At 29.7% G+C, this 20126-nt stretch overlaps 1 protein-coding gene across 1 annotated transcript in view; it reads right to left on the bottom strand.

The window, feature by feature from the left end:
- Positions 1–11606, bottom strand: part of LOC123302094 (importin-9) — a 42693-nt gene extending 31087 nt beyond the window's left edge. Inside the window, exons 1-4 of the mRNA XM_044884880.1 lie at positions 11448–11606; positions 11214–11365; positions 3849–4054; positions 301–534 (exon numbers count right to left, since the gene is read on the bottom strand). Of these exons, the coding sequence (XP_044740815.1) occupies positions 301–534; positions 3849–4054; positions 11214–11352 (579 nt within the window). The 5' untranslated portion in view covers positions 11353–11365; positions 11448–11606. The remainder of the gene's footprint in view (positions 1–300; positions 535–3848; positions 4055–11213; positions 11366–11447) is intronic.
- Positions 11607–20126: the final 8520 nt, after the last annotated feature.

Genomic DNA, 20126 nt, shown 5'->3' with positions numbered 1-20126 from the left:
AACATTTTGACTTAAAATTCAAGATTTCCGAACCCAAAATCCCTCTTATTTATATAAGTTATTTTATTCTATCTGATTTACTTTACGATATAAACCCCCTTCACCCCAATGGAGCGGGGGTTAAAACTAAAAAGTTCCGCTTTAAACCATATGGATTTTTTTAAAGATAATTTTCTGAAGCCAATGCAAAAAAAATGCAAGTCGATACACCCAGCAAACATTTTTTTCAAACGAATAAAAAATATTCCAGGTTTGTTTATTGTACTAATATATAGTAAATTAGTTATTATTAATACATACCTGATTACTGTTGTTGACAATTTCAAGCATATTCATATGAACTTTCATTATAAATTCCAACTTCAAGTCATTATTTACAGCACAGTATTCAATTAATGTTTGCATAGCTCCATGTGATTTAAAATCATTTGTACTCTTCACCATATCAATCATTCGATCAAAAAAATCTGGCCAATGATCGGGATATTCAAATAAAGCTATCGCTGATATTACTCTCGCAACATTTGTACGTAACTATAATAAAATAATAAAATACATAAACATATTAGTTAAGGAGCTGACATCATTCTTATATAAAAATCCTAACCGTCTAATGATTTATAGTTTTCGAGACAAAGATTTTTATTTTAATCTCTTTTGTGAGTATCGGAAAGCGGTTGAAATTAAAATTTTTGTCTGATCATGTGGTTATAGGTTCATTGGTACACGATACACCCTGTTTAAAGATCAGACAATTTTTTTAAATTAAACCCCTTCTAGCAGCTCAAGGCGCGTCAGGTTTCTCAAGCAACTGTCTAGAAACCAAAAGACTTGTCTTATCACCAACTATCAACCTACAAACTATCATTTTTGGTTATGCAAGTCAGCTCCTTAACTAAATCTATATTTCAACTTTTATAACAGTCAAAATATGTTATGTCAAAAACAGTCATTACAGACTTGATACAAGCAGTCAGATCAACATAATTCTTACAGAACTAATGGTTCTGAGCAGAAGTCAAGTCTAATCCCGTGTATTGAGGAAATTATGCAGTTGTACCAGAGTGAGTGTCAGCAAAATCAAAAAATTTTATAAATGAAATATTGCAAAATAGGTTTTGGCTGGCATTTTGACCACAGACATTTTTTATCCTTGAAGTACCAAAAATATTAACCCATTCTAACAAGGTGTAAATAGTTACTTCCATGTGTCATACACGTTGTCCTTTTTAACTTAACATAGAACCTCAAAAAATAAGATTTATCCAGAAAAATGCTACAAAAAATGTTGTGTTCAAGGACGCACATCTAACTCGGACATTAAATTCGACCTAAACTTTTAAGTTGAATTAAAAAATCACTCTGAATCATAACGAAAACTTTAAGTCTCACTCAAAATCAATTACATCTGTACTGACTTTCTGATCCAGTCTTTTGTCGATCATCTAATCAATATAATAAAAATTTATTACATTTTTATCTTATTCACTAAAATTAATTCTGCAGAAAAACCAATTAATTTTACCATACTTCATATATTTTTGGTCACATTCATATTCAGGAATGGAGAATCCGAACATTCCTGAATATTATGCATACCAAGAATGTCCCTTTGCCCTAAAATTGTTTTATTGGTTCAAAACGACGTTCGTTATGGAGCTAAAACATCGCGTGAAATCAATTTTTGGATAACATCAATAACTACGAAAATATGAAGAGTTTAATGTACAAATAAAAAGAAAGAAAAATAACACTTGGTGACTTTCTTCCCGTTTTTTTTTTCTTTTGTCTTAAAAATTAGTTAAAGTCCAAAAAATGTTATCTAAGCTATCGGAACCTTTTTTTAATCGTTCATTAAATTTGAAGGTATATAAACATCTTTTATGAACGGTTTTGAATCCAAAGAGTTTATATACATAGAGAACGCGAAGGATTTGCTAGCCTGTAAGTGGATGCGATATGATGAATGAGAGAGAAAACTGCCAGTGAGTTCCCGTGTCCTTGTCATAGTCATATGTCATAACCATATGATGCATACAGATTTTGTGCCAGCTATTATATTTGTTTTGTACAAAGATTTTATATAAAGTTTGGTATTATTTTTCCTTAAAAATGAAAAAGTCTTTAGTACGCAGATTTGCGTATTCTCCAATATGTGGCCGCAGTTTATATTAAGTACACAATTTGTTTTTTCAAAAAAATTGTATTTGAAATATTGGTAGATGAAAGTGCACTTATATTTAAATAATAATTAAACTCAATAAAACTTTTAGTTAATTTTATTAAAAATTAAACTGTTTATATTGTGTTTGTTATGTAAATACAGTTTCTTTTGACGTTTCTACTTTTTGAATAACTTACATTAAATAATATTCCATAAATCTTTTAACTATTTACTTAATAGAAATCATGTAATAGACCAGGAGCTGATCGCCACTTTGACTAAAGTACTCGCCACAAAGCTACAATTTTTATACCATGTATATATGAAACATACATAGTATATTTAGTCCCAAGTTTGTAACGCTTAAAAATAATGATGCCAGGAAAAAAATTTTGTCATAGGTGTTCATTCATTTACAACCGAGAAAATCTTCTGCAAATTTTTTTACAAGCTTAAAATAGCATGAATTAAAACATACGTAAACGGCAGACTTGTTAAAGTACATTATAAAATACTTCCGTTTTTCACTATTTTAAACACACCTGACAGGTACTTGCAACCGCGAGAATTTTCTGCCAATTATTTTATAAATTCCAGGTAATATAAATTAAAACATATGTAAACGGTAGACGTGTGAAACAATACATATGTTTTTTTTTATGTAGAATTATAATAATAGAATGGGTATTCTTGCAACCGCGCTACCCCAGACAGAAGTACGTTTTGATACTTAACTATAATTAAATCAATCATACAAAAAATTGTAGCTTTGTGGCGAGTACCTTAGTCAAGGTGGCGACCAGCTCTCCGACTATAAACAATATGTACTAATGACATATACATTAGACAAGGACATAGGGGAACTCACTGGCAGTCTTCTCTCTCATTCATCATATCGCAAGTTTTGGGCTGTTTCGTTCTGTAGTTGTATAAACTCTTTGGTATACTATGAATTGTCATAGATTATGTCGTCATGATTCATGGCGCACGATTCTGAAGTGTTTGAATGTCACAATTTTTTTAAGCTAGTATATTTATTGCAAAACACTTTTAAATGTAAATATTTTATTATAGGAATCAATTTTTTGGTTCCTACAATCGATTCGACGTGTTTTTGGTATATCGAAAAATTTACTGGAAGTGTCTATTATTAAATTGCTTAATCTTTTATATTTAACAATCGATTTTAATTTTGATTTTCGATCTTGTCATCTATTCTAGCACATTTTCAAATTTTAACGAAAGATACATTGAAATCGACATCAGGACAAAGGCCTATTGTTCTTCATAGAAATATTAAAATACGTAAATTTAAATTAGTTATTGAGTATTTCTACTTCATAAACAATTTTTGAAGGCGGTAGTAATAAAATTTTTTGCGAATCAGTACGACAAAAAAATGCGTCTTATTGATAAATCAAAATTCAAATTCGCTTTTCTGGATTTTAAATGGCGGACCTTATTCAATTCTACAATTTTTTTACTATAAAAAAAGATAAGATGAAAGTTATAGAACAAAAAATAAGCAAAAACGTTTAACTGCCTGCCATCTCTTGATATAAGACAAATTAATTGAATTGTTTGGGGCGTATTAATAGGATTTCGAATGTTTTTTATATAAATATGATTGACACTAGAGAATCAATTACGAATATAGCCACGGGTAGATACTAGACATACTTACATTTATCGCAGAATCGTTAAAAGTACTAGGCAGTAAATTTTTAATATAATCCTTAGATAGTCTTGAAATTTCAGGTCGGCGAAATTTATGTGAACGTTTGCTCCAATGAACTTCTACATATTGTTTTAACAACACAACTGATAACAATCTAATATCTATTTCTTCTTCTTGGTTTACGATGTAATCAATTAAGTACACACCATAGCCTGAAAATGTTAATTTTTTTAGTAGTCAACGCAAAGAAATAAAGGTTATGTTCTCCATCATTAAGGTTAAATTTTACATCTTTACATGCTTTTTATTATTCGATAATGGAATTTTTTTCTTTAGCTGTTTATGGACGTATAATATACAATGGAATTTGGTTAAGTGAGACATCAAGGGACCTACAAACTTGTCTCACTTATTGATGTATTCCACGTACCCAGTGTCTCAGATAATCAAGGACAAAGAAATATCTGTCTCATTTACACAGGGTTCCATTAATAGACGTCAGAATACAAGTTATTTCAGTCATAGAGATGCGATTATTAAATAAAAAATAACGTATAAAATAATGAGTTTTAATCTTTATTAGGAATCAAAAGATGTCATCCATGCATTTTATTATTTTGGTAATTCACAGGCAAAGTTTTAACACCTTTCAAACATCTTAGTTTTAGATTTTCCGATTAATAGGATAGGTAACTTTTCAGTTCCTGACATGTCAGCAGCCAGAAGTATTGTAACGCACTCTTTACTGAGTTTTCCACCATGACAGGACTAATCATTTAAGGTGAAAGTTTTATCGGGTAGACACTTATAGAATAACAGAACAGAATAATTGCGCAGAAAAACTGGCAGGTTACTTCAGCATCAACAACGTTACTTTCTCTACAAATTGCTTTGAAAATTTTCATTTTTTTAAACCCTTCCAATCAACCTTTGCTGCTACAAAAATTATGAAAACCGAGCCTTCGCGCGAAATCTGTGCTTTTTCTTTAATCATCAGCCCACTTACCGGAACATTTTCGTTACGAAGTTACTTGACCCATGTTAACAAACACTGTTCAAGTTGTAAAGAGCTTTACTTTATGGAACTCCATAATTAGGAGAAGAAATAAAATTTCCAATTTGCTTTGCCACTTTTATTAATTTAATATTTTAATAATTTAAAATATTTTGACTAGTTTCGTCTAACATAGACATTTTCATAACTGTGTTATCACAGTTATGAAAACGATTTGAGCCTTCGTTTCGGTATTTTTCAAATAAACATATAAAAAAAATAATAATAAACATATAAAAATAAACATACAGAAAAACTAAAACTTGAGGCTCAAAATTAGTTTAGTGTGGAATTTGCAGGTAGAATAAGAATAAGTAAGTAAACAAACAATCAAAACGATGTTATCTCAGTTACAGAGGTTAATGTATATAAAATTAAATCCCTGTCTCAGTTATAGAAGTAACTATGACGATAAAATCGAAAGAACGAATCCCATATATAGAGGTTTGCTTCGTCCCACTAACAGACGTAATTCAGTGCCAAAGTGTTACGTCAGCATATATTTCAGTTATGGTATGGAGGTTTCCCACTTATCCAGGTTCCACTTATTCAAATTCCACCGTATTTACATAAAAGGGTAGACTATTCTTAACTTAACATTAACTCTAAATTAATTATAAGGCAAATTTTTAACCTTCAAACCTAATTTGGTGGAGTTGAAGAAGTCATAAAAAGTCATAAAAATCGTGAAAAAACATGATATTTTGACAAAAATTTGATATAGAGGTACGGAGATGTTGACACCCAGATGTTTCAAAAGATGTTGCAAAAAGTCCCAGACACAGATGTTGTAAAAAGCATTGCCTTGATACAAACTGGAATTACGTACAAAGTTTTAAGCTTCTAGGTCTTTTGGAAGAAATGTGGGGATGCTAAGAATTAAAAACTGTGCTAAAATTCATAATAGTTCGACATAAAATATGAAGGAGGCATCTGATAAGTTAAATTAAACTTATTGATAACAAACCCCTACTTCTCTGACCTTGGATGTCATATTTAAGTCTTAGCTTATTGTAATATAAAATGAAGATAATTCAAAAATACGTATTTTGAGTCAAGATTCGACCCTGTATCTTTATCCGTTCTCTAGTTATAAGGAATTGAAGTTTTGAAATTTACAAATTTCTTTCTCGAAAACGGCGGGGTTGGGGTAATAATAAAAGTATGAAAAAGTAGTACTTTTTATGTACTATTTATGATATTATTTCAAATTTGTATTAATAATAGAAACGGGGACAGTTAAGGGAGTTAGCGACCAAACTGAGCCCCCTCAGGTCAAAGTATACCTAACAGGTTGGCTGATAAGTCCCCGGTCTGACACATAGATGGCGTCGCTAGTATTAAATGCATATTATTTTTATATAGTACCAACCTTCAAATGATTCGTGTCAAAATTTGACGTCTGTAAGTCAATTAGTTTGTGAGATAGAGCGTCTTTTGTGAAGCAACTTTTGTTATTGTGAAAAAAATGGAAAAAATGGAATTTCGTGTTTTGATAAAATACTGTTTTCTGAAGGGAAAAAATACAGAGTCCGGAAACTCATTATCAAGCCAAGTTTTTGCTTCCACTGTATTTTTTCCCTTCAGAAAACAGTATTTTATCAAAACACGAAATTCCTTTTTTTCCATTTTTTTCACAATAACAAAAGTTGCTTCACAAAAGACGCTCTATCTCACAAACTAATTGACTTACAGACGTCAAATTTTGACACGAATCATTTGAAGGTTGGTACTATATAAAAATAATATGCATTTAATACTAGCGACGCCATCAAGACAAACAAGTTCAAATAAAGGATCTAGCTGATTTAATTTTTTTTTTTTTTTTGCTATAAAATCGGCCGAGATATGTCAATCAAATTAAAAAGGATTCATTTTGTAAAGTGTTAGAGATAGGACAAAAGTACAAAAGTTATTCCTTATAAAAAATAAGCAACTTTTGTTTGAAACATTTTTTCGTAAACATCACTATTTACTCGTGATGGTGCAGATTAGGACAAAATTTTTGTGTCTATTTTCTCCAAAACTATAACAGACAGAGAGTTGAAAATTTGCAGGTAGTTTCAACTAGTGGTCTTGTGAAACATTCCGAAGAACAAGAAAAAATTCTAGAAAATACTTTCGAAAATTTTTGAAAGTATATGCTAGAATTTTTTTTTCTTTCAATTAAATGAAAAAGGAGGACCCGCCTTGTAATCCATTAGAGATCCTTATTAAAAAATAAACAACTTTTGTTTGAAATATTTTTTTGTCACTGTTTACCCATGAGGGTATGAGGGTCTAAAAATACATACGAAATTTTTTTTCGTTTTCTTCAGAATATTTTACAAGATCACTAGTTGAACCACCTGCAAATTTTCAACTGTCTATCTGTTAAAGTTTTGGAGAAAATGGACGCCACAGTTTTGCCCCAATTTTCACCCTCAGGGGTAAACAGCGATCTAACGAAAAAATGTTTCAAAAAAATATTGTTTATTTGTTTATTAGGAATAACTTTTACATTTAAACATTTTACAAGATGGATCCCTTTTTACTTGATTGAATGACCAGAAAAATCATCATTTCAAAATTGACATATCTCGGTCAATTTTCAAGCTAGAAAGTCGACTATTCTTGCCTATAGTCCAGTACTATTTGATTTTTACCTCGAAACCCAGTTATAGTGAATTGATTTTGATTTTTCTGGATTTTCTGAATTTCTTATACTAATAAGTAAAAAGTTTACCCATTGAAACCTTCCGCTTCCGTTTTTATACCCTGTGTATATAATATATTTATCAAGGTATACTAATTTGAATCCCAAGTTAGTAACGCTTAGAAATATTGGTGATACGAACAAAATTTTGATATAAGTGTTCATAAAATGACCTAATTAGTCAGTTTCCGGCTGTCCGTCGGTCCATCTGTTCATCCACCCGTCTGTGCGCCGGCGATCACGATAACTCAAAAATGATAAGAGTTATGCTAAAATTTTTATAGCGACCTCAGGGCGTAAAAAGTCAGTTTGAGTTCGTAAATGAGTAACATGGGTTAATTGGGTCTTGGGTCCGTAGAACCCATCTTGTAAACAGTTAGAGATAGAACAAAAGTTAAAAAAATAGAAAAATGGCCCTTATGAAAAAATAAACAATTTTTGTGTAAAACATTTTTTCGTAAAGACCACTGTTTACCCGTAGGGGCACACTGACACAGCACTTTCTATACAGGGTATTTCAGTAATTAACTCTGTCAAATGTTTGCTTTCACTTTTTTTTTTAACACCTACCCATGAAAATGATGCTGCTTCCTAGCAGGGATGTTGCGGATGCTGTTTTTTCACATTCGCGGATGCGAATGCGGATGCGGAGTTTCGAAGGCTGACATCCGCGGATGCGGATGTTTTAGATATTATGTAAATAAAGTCTATTAATGAAGAAGTAAAACAATGATAACTTAATTATTAACATTTTTATTGTAATCAAATCAATCATAAGTACTATGTTTGGGAAGTTCCTAGTATAGTATAAGGAAGTTCCTAGTATAGTGTATTCCATTTACAGCAATATTTATTATTCCTTAATTAAAGGGAATTAAAAAAATATACTCGCACCAGGACTAACAACCCGGAGCTCTTGGATTCATGCCAAGCAGCTTAGCCAATTTGACCATACGAACTCTAGACATATACACACTTTACAATTATAGTAGATTAATCGAAATTTTAAGGAAGAAATTAGGAAATTATATTTCGGATAAAAATAATTTCGCTCAATTGTTCGAAAGTTGTACAGATTTACAAAATTCTGCCATAATATTTACTGATGAAAAATTCTGACATCGCTGATGTTTTGCAATCGGGTATTTCATGCATTTTAGAAATATATAGTGCTCCTTAAAATGAAGAAATTGCAAATAAATTTCGATGCCAATAGTTTCTTAAGGCTACAAGTAAAAATACCTCTAAAGAGTTTATTTACAAGTTGTGTATGGTACATCAAAAGCTAGCAAAATAATGGAAATGGAAAGAAAGAAAAATGGGAATAAACATTAGTGCTAGTTACGATCAACCAACAACCAGTGAAAACAAACATTTGACAGAGCTAATTATTGAAATAACCTATATATAAAGTATTGTGCCAGTGCGCTCCCCACGGGTAAACAGTGGTCTTTACGAAAAAAATGTTTCAAAAAAAATTTGTTTATTTTTTCATAAGGGCCATTTTTTCTATTTAAACTTTTGTTCTATCTCTAACGGTTTACAAGATGAGGGCTACGAACCCAAGACACAATTGACTCATGTTGCTCATTTACGAACTCAAACTAACATTTTACGTCCTGAGCACGCTATAAAAATTTCAGCTTGATATCTCCATTCGTTTTTGAGTTATCGTTATCATCGATGGACAAACTGGCAGACGGACAGACAGGCGGGCGGGGAAGCTGAAATTGACTAAAAAGGTGATTTTATGAACACCTTTACCAAAATATTTCTAATAGTTACAAACTACTAATTCTAATCATCAATATTTCCAATAGTTACAAATTTGTGATTAAAATTTGTATACCTTGATAAATATATCAAATACACAGGGCATAAAAACGGAAGGTTTCAATAGGTAAACTTTTTACTTATTAGTATAAGAAAATCAGAAAATCCAGAAAAATCAAAGTCCATTCACTTTAACTGGGTTCCGTCATTTTTGATTTATAATGACTAATTGTACTCAACTACTATGTTCGATGAATATCGTTAAATTGGCAATCAATATGAGTATACTATATACAATATGAATATTCATCGACATGCGCAATAAACGAAAAATGATCATTGCATACTTTGGCGTCAAGTTGACATCAATTTTCGGACAAATATTGAATATAACTATCATGTTTAATTAAATCTTATTTTGTATAAATTCCGCTATTCTTCAAAAACGTCTGTGTTAATATTCATGGCGGTCGAACTTAATAAATCATAACCACGAAACATAAAACACAACTTCTGTATCGGTATTCAAATATTTTCAAACTCACAAGTTATCAGTTTGTTCACTGAGAAACTAGACACGCTGAACTCGACTGCTTGGAAGTAAAATTTTACTACACTTACTAACTTAATTTTCTAAGCTATAAGTTTGTGTAACACGAAATTTTTGTGTGTACCGCAATCGGCGGTATTTTTATACCATGTATATATGAAATATACATAGTATATTAAGTTTAGTCCCAAGTTTGTAACGCCTAAAAATAATGATGCTAGGAAGAAAATTTTGTCATATGTGTTTATAAAATCACCTAATTAGTCCATTTCCGGTTGTCCGTCCGTCCGTGGACACGATAACTCAAAAACGAAAAAAGATATCGAGCTGAAATTTTTACAACGTACTCAGGACGGGCCTCGTAAATGAGCATCATAGGTTAATTGGGTCTTGGGTACGTGGGATCCATCTTGTAAACCGTTAGAGATAGAACAAAAGTTTAAGGGTAAAAAATGTTCCTTATCAAAAATTAAACTTTTGTTTGAAACATTTTTTCGTAAACATCACTGTTTACCCGTGAGGGCGCCAATTAGGCGGAAATTTTATAGTATGTACCATACTTGAATATCAGTTATGTATGTGTCACATGTATGTATGTGTCATGTGATAAAGAAATCAACACTGACTATGCATGGTATTTCAACAATTAACTCAGTCAATTGTTTGTTTTCACTTGTTTTTTGGCTAAAATGGGATAAAAGGATGTGTAAAGCACATTCAGAAAAAAAATAACACAACATTTTAAAATCTGTTTAATAGAACTCGAGAGAAAATGTCCACCATGCGCAAAAATATTACTTCAAGAAAAACGCGTTTAAAGTTTTTATTACCCTAATGCTCTAAATAACAGTTTTTCGAATGGTTTTAAAAATCTTGGGTCATATTGTTTGATAAAATGCTTTACACATCCTTTCTCGAACGGAACGTCTCCAAACCTAAAAAGATTAACCCAGTGTTTGCCTTTCTAAAGTTTATTTTAAATAAAAGAATACCCATTGTTCATGGTTTGATACGGAACAGTTTTCATGACTGGGTAGCCTTGATGGTTGGCTAAATTAGTTTTAAAAACTTCATATACAATCGTAACAACTTGTTTTTAAAAATCCAATAAATTTTAGTTGAAATTTCGATAACTATTTTCATTTTATTGTATTTTTCCTATTATTATTTACAAAGGCCTTCTTAGAAGTTTCGATATTAAAATAAAATTATGCAATATTTATGTTAAATTATTTTTGTATATGGAGTATAAATATTATAAATGTTAAAAATTAAGAATTTAATACACAAATTACTCACTTTCAATAACTTCAAAAGCCTTGATTAATTCTTCTGCTTTTCTTCGAGCACCTTCCAACGGACTTAAAATATTACGCAATGCATTTAAAAGAGTAGCTTTTCGTGGATCATTTAACACATCTGCACAACGATCTTCCATCACAAACAAATTTCTATATTTTTGAAAAACATAAATTTATACTAAAGAAAAGTATGTGTAAAACGTAATTATAATTTCAATTTAATAACCTTTACCTTACACAATATATACAATCGTAATTTTAAAACATCAAAATAGGATGAACTAAATATTAAATTGTTAAATAAAAACTGTAATTTTTGTAAAATAATCATAGATTATTTGCTAACAAACAGAGTAACTAAAATTTTGGTAAATAATAATCATTAAATTCTATCCCGAAAGTGTGAAATGTCAAATTCATTTAATATGTTTACATATCTATTTAGTTTGAAAAAATGGGGGCGTTCATACCATCAGTCATTCAGCCAATAAATTTTATGTTCGTTCATTTAGCATATACAGTAGCGCTCTATAGCTATACTATAATGTTTTAATACATAATTGTTAATAATGATGTATTTTGACTGTTCTTCACGATTTTTTTGAATTAAGTAATATTAAAACAGACAATTTTACATGTTGGTACATATTAGATGGCAGACGATACAATTTTGAGCGCTAAAATACAAATAAAGATTTATCTATTAAAATTATTTCTGTTGGACTGCCACATAGATTACATCGTGAGACAGCTTTTTTAGTTTACTATCATCAGTATTAAAGATCCTCAATAATTCAATCTTTTAGTGAATATAATAATTAAACTTATAATCTTAAAAACAAAAAATATCTGCTGTGCATAACAATAATAAATTTTATTGAGTTGGACAATAATACGAGAAAATGGCTGCGGATTCCAAACTGACAATGAAATAAAGAATGTGAAATACTTTGTAACGGATTAAAAAGAATTGCGTTACTGATACTATACAGTTTCCATACTAATATGCGTTACGGCACTACCAACATATATTTTATGAATATAGTTAAAACCCATTGTTTACAAAAGAGGGCAGCATAATATAGATAAATTTTTGGGCGGCAAGATTTGAAAAAAAAAAAATCAGTAAATTATCTTGAGTTTACTGAATTATCGTGGAATGGTGGCTTATCGTGAGGGTTGTATGTTCAATCGTACAACACCAAGAATTATGTGTTTTGTACGATACGTATGTGACGAATGCTAACACTGATTACACAAGTGAACTCTTTAAGAGTGAAATGCATAAAACAAAGTAAACTTTGTCCGCCCAGAGCCCGCCACGGTATTTTAAATATTTTAGTTAAATTTATTACCCTTTCTTCTGAAAAGTATTTTTTTATTTTTGAGGAGAAATAATTTATAATAACATCAAGTAGCCAATAATGTATATATATATATTCATTACAGATACAATCTCCTTTCTTCTATTAACTAAACACATATTCACTTAGTCATTTCACTTTAGAACAACAAAAACTACATATATACTGTCCCTCTCATTTACTTATAAACATACATTATATATCTCACTCATTACAAAATCATATAAAAAAATAAAATAACATAATATATCTAAACATTATTTTTTTGAGATTTGTATTTTTTAACTATTGAAAGAAATTAATATGTACATTGTACACTTCATTTCACATGTGTAGGTGGAGGTACAAATATCATACAACATTATTTTATAACACACATAAAAATATGCATTGCGCTATGTATATTCATACAATATTGTGTGTATCCTTTTGTTATAAAATTAAAAGCATTTTTCCCACTTATAATGAAAAGTAAAGAAAAATTTTGAAATTTTCTTTCACCAATTTGATAGGAATTCTTCCATTTAATTAAATATGAATTTTTTCGCATTTAATTATATATGGCTTTTAAAAATGAAAATTGGGGAAATTAATGAAAATTTTGAAAAATCAAGCTAGACAAAACAGATAGATTTGAAAGTAGTACAACATATCCAAATTTCAAATTAAAATAATAATTGGTTCAAGAGATTAGTAGGAAAAACGATCGAATGATTTTATCAAATACAATTTATTTTCCATTATAAATAACCAAATCGCAGACTGCTTGTTTGGTAATATTTAATTGCCCTTGTATTTAATAATAGAAGAGATCTGCATCAACATGAAATGGTTTTTAGTAAAATAATTTCTATACAATTCTTGATTTTATAAGCTTACCTTATTTTAGATATTAATTATAATTTTAAAATTCATGTTAGTATTTATTTCATATAAGTTACATTTTTCTTACCAATGTAAAATTTGTAAATGAGTTCATACTGTCCTAAACTATTAAAAAAGCTTTCTATGATGACTGTTCTATTTTCGTGAAGCGACCCTCATAATTTTTGAATTATAAATGTGGTTTCATAATTTTATAGAAAACTAACCCATAAAAGCAAGTTTTTAATATACGCCTTTGCTTTATCAATTTCTAAGTAAAAGTCAATTTTCCATTTTCACATGTAAGTTAAAAAATACACATTAGACCAATAAACACAATAAAATTAAAAAAAAAATCCATTATGGGTATAACATTTTCCATTTTTTCGAGTTTTCCCAAAATTTTGCATTGATGTTATTTGGAAAAACATTATAAGCAAGAGGTTTAGGAGATGCCCAAGTTGTCCGTATTACTCTATAATTTTAGAAACTGAAAAAATTTATTACCTTGAATTGGACTGAACTAAGTGGCTACTACATTTTCAGTCGAGCTAATAAATTATATTATATAAAATTTGTTTTAAAAAATTGATTTAAAAACATACCAAAAGTTTTCAGTGATCGAAACTAAACGTCTATTTATAAAAAAAAATTTTATTAAATTATGATTAAAATAATTAGGTTATTAGAATAGCAGTATAATGTACATACCTTCTAGATAAAAATCCACGTCAAAATAAAACACTTTAAAATAAATTTACACAAAGCTACAAATACTTCTTTAACAAACTGAAAATTCTTGTCACTAAAAAATGAAAATATCACTTAAAACTCAGTGGCACTAGGAAAAGATAAAACAAACCATATTCTATATAGACAGGCATACAAGTTTAAACAGACCTAACTAAACGAGGAGAAATTGAATACACATACACACACAACGTTTTATTACTTATATTGTAGATAGGAAGGAGAATTGTAAAAATATATAAAATTGAAAGTATTTTTCCTACCAATAATGAAAAGTAAAGGAAAATTTTGAAATTTTTGCAAATGAATACTTTGCAAATGCTATTTGCTATGTTAAGGCTATCTTGAATTTTTTTGAATTTAATTATATATTCGTTTTGAAAATGAAAATTGGGGAAATTAATGAAAATTTTGAAAAATCAAGCTAGACATAACAGGTAGATTTGAAAGTAGTACAACATATCCAAATTTCAAATTGAAATAATATTTGGTTCAACAGATTGGTAGGAAAAACGATTCAAAATTTAATACATTGATAAAAAATATGTACAGAACACCCTTAACCATTTTAGGCAGCGGACATCATAGTCAAACATCTGCGCCGACGAGAATATTATTTCTACGAGCTTTTTATGTACTAAGCTCGTAGCTATTCTTATAACCATATTAATCACTATTAAGTCAGTTACCGGTAATTACAGTTACCTTAATTATAACATATATAGCTTAGTAGTGACCTGTTATCTGCCATACTAGTAATCATTACACAATCAGATGTCACTCTACTACAATGTTCAATTGTTATCGTTTTTGACGTTCCATAAAAATTAACGGTATGTTAATTAAATTAACAAAATTCATCGAAAATTCGACTTGAATATCTACCCCTAAATAAAACTAGGTTGATAAAAATAGTCTACCTCTTTTAAGTATAATTCATATTTTAAAATAGAAATTAATACAAACTAAATAGAAACTAATAAAACGAGCGAAATAATTCAAATAGTTTAATGAGGTTCAAATACAAATGTCACATGTATGTATTTATAAAAAAAAAAAAGTGTTATCTATCATAAGACCATCAAAATATGTGATGTTAATAAAAAGCGTTAAAATAATGTGGTACTATGATAGCACTTTAAATAATAGCATAGCGTCTGTCAGTGCTGCCATTTTATAAAAAGGTGCTATCATAGAGTATGACGTCAAAAAAACACAATATAAGGCTAGCGTTATGATATAAGCATAGAAGTAATAACATAGAACCGTAATATGGCCATCCAAACGGTTGATCTTTATAGAGAGAGTTCTAAAAAAAGTTTGCGTAGCTGCCTTTGTCTCTCTTATATTACCTTTATGAAATACATAGACATATACGTGTTTATACAATAATTCATATTATTATAGTTCTTTGCCAGGATGAGAGACAAAGAGTGAAGACGGTCCCTTTTCCGGTCTCTATTTAACGGTCAATAATTCACTTGTTGCGTTTCCTATGCTTTTAAGCCTCTATGTTATATATAACTTCTTTTGATATAATTATTGACTTTATAGTTACATAGACTAAGCATCGCCCATCTTTCCGTACAGTGAGAAAAGTGCCAACACCTGAGGTAATTCCTTAGGCCAGCTATTTATAAAAAAATACACAAATCAAAGGAATAAGAGACATTTATTAAAAAAAATATACATTGAATATAGGGACATTTATCAAAAAAACATACATTGAATGTTAAATTTTCATATCACAAAATGTTTTACATAAAACATCGTGATTTCACTGAACTTTTTCGCTTTTGAGTTAAAAAAATACTTATCACAACAAGGGATTAAGAGCAATTACCTCAGATGTTGACACGCTTAGAATCGTTAATTGACATTCAGTCTATGTAATTTAATGTCAATGGATATAAGGTACCTCTTTAAAAATGGTAGTACTGACAGATGCTATGTTATTATTAATGGTGCTGTCATAGTGCTACGTTGTTTTAGCACATTTTAATGATACTATATGTTGGGCGAATTCGTCAAAAACGGTACTTATCGTCAAATGAGATTCACAAACATTTTTTACCAACGGAGGCGGTGTGATAATTATAGTCTATAGCAGGGTTGCCAGGGTTGTACTAGTAGCCCCACCTAGGGATAAAAAGAGCCTAATCAGCCTAATGTGCTATTTTATAGGCGCGGACAATTCAAAATCTACAATGGTTTTATTGCAACTAATTTCACTTACCAAATAATTTCATAACCTATTTTTTTTTTATAAATTTTAGAAATAAATACAGTATTGTTTATGTTACAACAGCTGTAGTGGCCATTTCAGGAATTAATTACGTACAGCGCGAAAGCATTTAAAAATCGTCCATCTATTTCAAAATTGAATATTGTTTTGGAATCACTTTTTTGGACTATTATTTGAATAAAATTACTAAGATTGTGTAATATAAATTGGAACTCATCACAATCCTGAAATAAGAGCCATGTTAAATATAGCCTAATTTTGCGACAAGTAGCACAATCTGGCATCCCTGGTCTTTAGACGTAAACTTAACAACAAATTTTTTTTTCGTATTTACTATGTAACTCTTCTGACGCTTGGGCAATGACAAGATTTTAAGTAAACAAATGTGAATACAAAATACATGTCATAACCATAATAATTTATTTTATTGTCTTTGTGCTATAAAAATTGCAAAGTGCGTAACAAATTTTCTCAAATTTAAATATTTAGTTTAATTAATATTAAATAAGTACTTTAATTAGGTTGTAAAAGTTAGTTTAGCTAGTTCTTATTGTTATTTCGATTTCATTTTTCTTTAAATTTCATTGCAAGTTTTATAGTTTTTAGCCACTTAAGAATAAATTTTAGTTTAGTTACGTTTTAAAAATTAGTTTAGTTAAGCTTAGCTTAATAAGTAAGTTAAGCTTAGTTTTTTAATTAGTTCGGTCTTTTTTTATTTCTGTGCTGTGTGGTGTTCTTATTTGATAGTTAGGTCAGTAATTTTGTTTCGTTATATTCCATTCGTATTCTTAAAATGATTTTATTTCGATTGTTATGTTATTTCAGTAACAATGTATATTGTTATATAGGAATTAACAAAAAAATTTCTTAAAATTATTTCAAGCATTATTTATAGAAAGTATTAAGTTATTTGCCAGAAGGTTTTGTTTCGATCACGATTTTTTATTCAAATAGCTACACATTTTAGCTCAGAGTCCATCAATTTTTTGTTACAATTCAAATTAGAGGCACGAAATAAAATTACAAAATTTAACTTAATGCATTAAAAATTTTGATTTTTACACTTTTTTTGATACAAATTTTTTTATTTTTATAGCAATAGCTTACAAAGAAGCTGCAGCGGACCTCCTCGATTTCAATAATATGCATGGGGGGGGGGCACAATTTATTTGACAATGAAGAAGATGTTGGTGTAATATAACAGCCCTCATGATGTGCACTGTGTCAGTTCACAGTCATTTGATTATGGGAGAGACGTAGGATAGTTTATATTTAATTAAAATATTTTTTAATATAATAAATATTCATATTTTTCAAACTTTTGTTTTTTTTAATCAACCCACAACAAATTACATTACCTCAAACTCAAACTGCACTAAATGTTAATAATTTTCGGATGTCCAAGTTGAATTCGTCGTTAATAAATTGTATTTCATTTTCAAAATATTCTTACTTAAATGAATTGAAATGTATTAATTGTCGTGGATTATCCTCCGAAAATTTCAATTTTTTACGATAGTCTGCAGATTACAATTTACATTGTTCGAAAAAGGCTCCACAGAATATGTAGGATAGAATTGCATCGATTATTATAGAAGTAGTTACAAGATAAATTAAAAATAATCTCAAAAGTTACAACGTTTTAAGATAAATTAAGTACACAAATCCGACTATCCAATTTATTGTTCTGTTTATGAGAAAGTGTATCACAGACTTACCCCGTACACAATGCATAGTAATTTTGAGTGCCTGTCAAATCAGTTCTATTGTTAAAAGTCCTTAGAGCCGAAACCTACAATAACAAACAGACTTTTCGTAATCGGAATTTAAAAACCAGAAGGTCTTGAAATCTATAAATGGTATACTTTAACCGGATAGAAGAAAAATTCAAATACATGCAAAAGCAAACTGAAAAATCTAATAATTTTACGAAAAAGTGTTTCAATTAACAGTTGTTTGCTGTTATAAGAACAAACATGATTTTGTATTTAAAATTTTTTGCCATCCGTTGCGGTTTAAATTTGAAGATAGATTTAGATTTCTAAACTTTCTGATTTTCAAATGCCGATTCCGAAAAATTCTTTAGTGTTCGATCTTGAAGATCAAGGCCTTAAGTTTTGATACCTTCGAAAGCACCCATATCACAGACAGTTTTAATCTAATTGAAAGATATAAATAATTAAGTGATCTTGAAAATTTATTTATTTTTTTTGTGTGTTAACTTTGTTTATATTGTTTTTCCTGTAATTTTTGAATTTTATTAATTATTCATTTTTTTTTTTTGACGAGTATTGTACGTTATAATTATCTGATTGCAGCAATGGAAATAAAATCAAAGTGAAAATTTAATCCGAATTAATACGATTTTTGAGTTCATTGTTTCATAAAATTTAATTAGTTACAAACGCATTGAAATAGGTTCGTAAAATTAGGTTTTTGGACTGACTATGATAATATCGGTATTTAGGTTATGTAATATCTTCAATTATATTATATGGTTGTAAAAGTTATGCAACACGTTGATTACTGACTTAATGTTTATTCTGATACTATTTACAATATATTATTGTTGTATTAAAAGTGTGATGTTCGTCGTTTAGACTCCTAGTTGAATTAAAAATGTCCGTCGTCCGTGTACTCAGTCAAGTCAGCTGACGGTGCTGCCGTCGACCGCGCATGTACCATTGTATCTTGCGTTTCACTTTGGCTGGCTGCACTTTGTTATCGACATTACTACAGCACCCCCGGATTAACATGCTACAACATAAATGAATTATTAATATTATATATATATATGAATGTACACATATGTGACATATTCCATATATACATATACACATATATACTTTTTGGAACGATACATCTACCTCTTCAAATACAACTAAAAAAATTAAAACGCAATAATTACGGATAAGGCACTGCAAAAGAGTGTAGCGAAAGCTCAGGCGCGGCAGAGGCGTAAGATATTACATTGGCGACGAGGATAAAAACAAGAACCATTTTGCCGCGTAAAAAGTTAAGTGTTAATAATATTTGTTCATTTTGGGAAATTGATATCGTAAATTAAACAAAAATGTCTACTGCATCGGGAATTTGGGGGCAAATGCCACAGTTTAATCATTTAACGGATGACTGGACCATTTTTGACAAACAAATGACGCAATTTTTTATAATGAACGATTTGGACGCAGACCACGCGGTAAAAAAGCGTGCTATTTTAATAAATTCATTAAGCCAAGAATCTTTTAAACTATTAATGAATTTATGTCATCCAAAGGAGCCTGAAACCGTGGAATTCGACGATTTAGTAATTGTGTTAAAAAAACATTTGTCGCCGGCACATTCGGGTTTCGCGGAAAGAAAAAAATTTTATGAAGCGGTGAAGGATAAGACAGAATCTAGTAATGAATGGGCAGCCCGTGTGAGAGCATTGGCTACCAAGTGTGAATTTGGACAACATTTGGAAGAAATGCTGCGAGATAAATTTGTTATGGGTATGGACAAAGGTCCAGTAAAGGACAAATTGTTTCTCGAAGACGTGACTCAATTAACGATGGAAAAGGCCATACATATTGCAAACAACGTCGAATGTATTCAGCGACAATATGAAGGCAGTGTTATGGAACATCAAGTGAAACTAGAAGCAGTCAACAGGATTCACAGCCGAAAAAAGAAAAACTTCAAGAAA

Source organism: Chrysoperla carnea, chromosome X (genome assembly GCF_905475395.1).
Source record: "Chrysoperla carnea chromosome X, inChrCarn1.1, whole genome shotgun sequence".
In the NCBI taxonomy this organism is placed as follows: Eukaryota; Metazoa; Arthropoda; class Insecta; order Neuroptera; family Chrysopidae; genus Chrysoperla; species Chrysoperla carnea.
The sequence above is the reverse complement of the archived record's forward strand: the minus strand, read 5'-3'. Positions and strand labels throughout refer to the sequence as shown.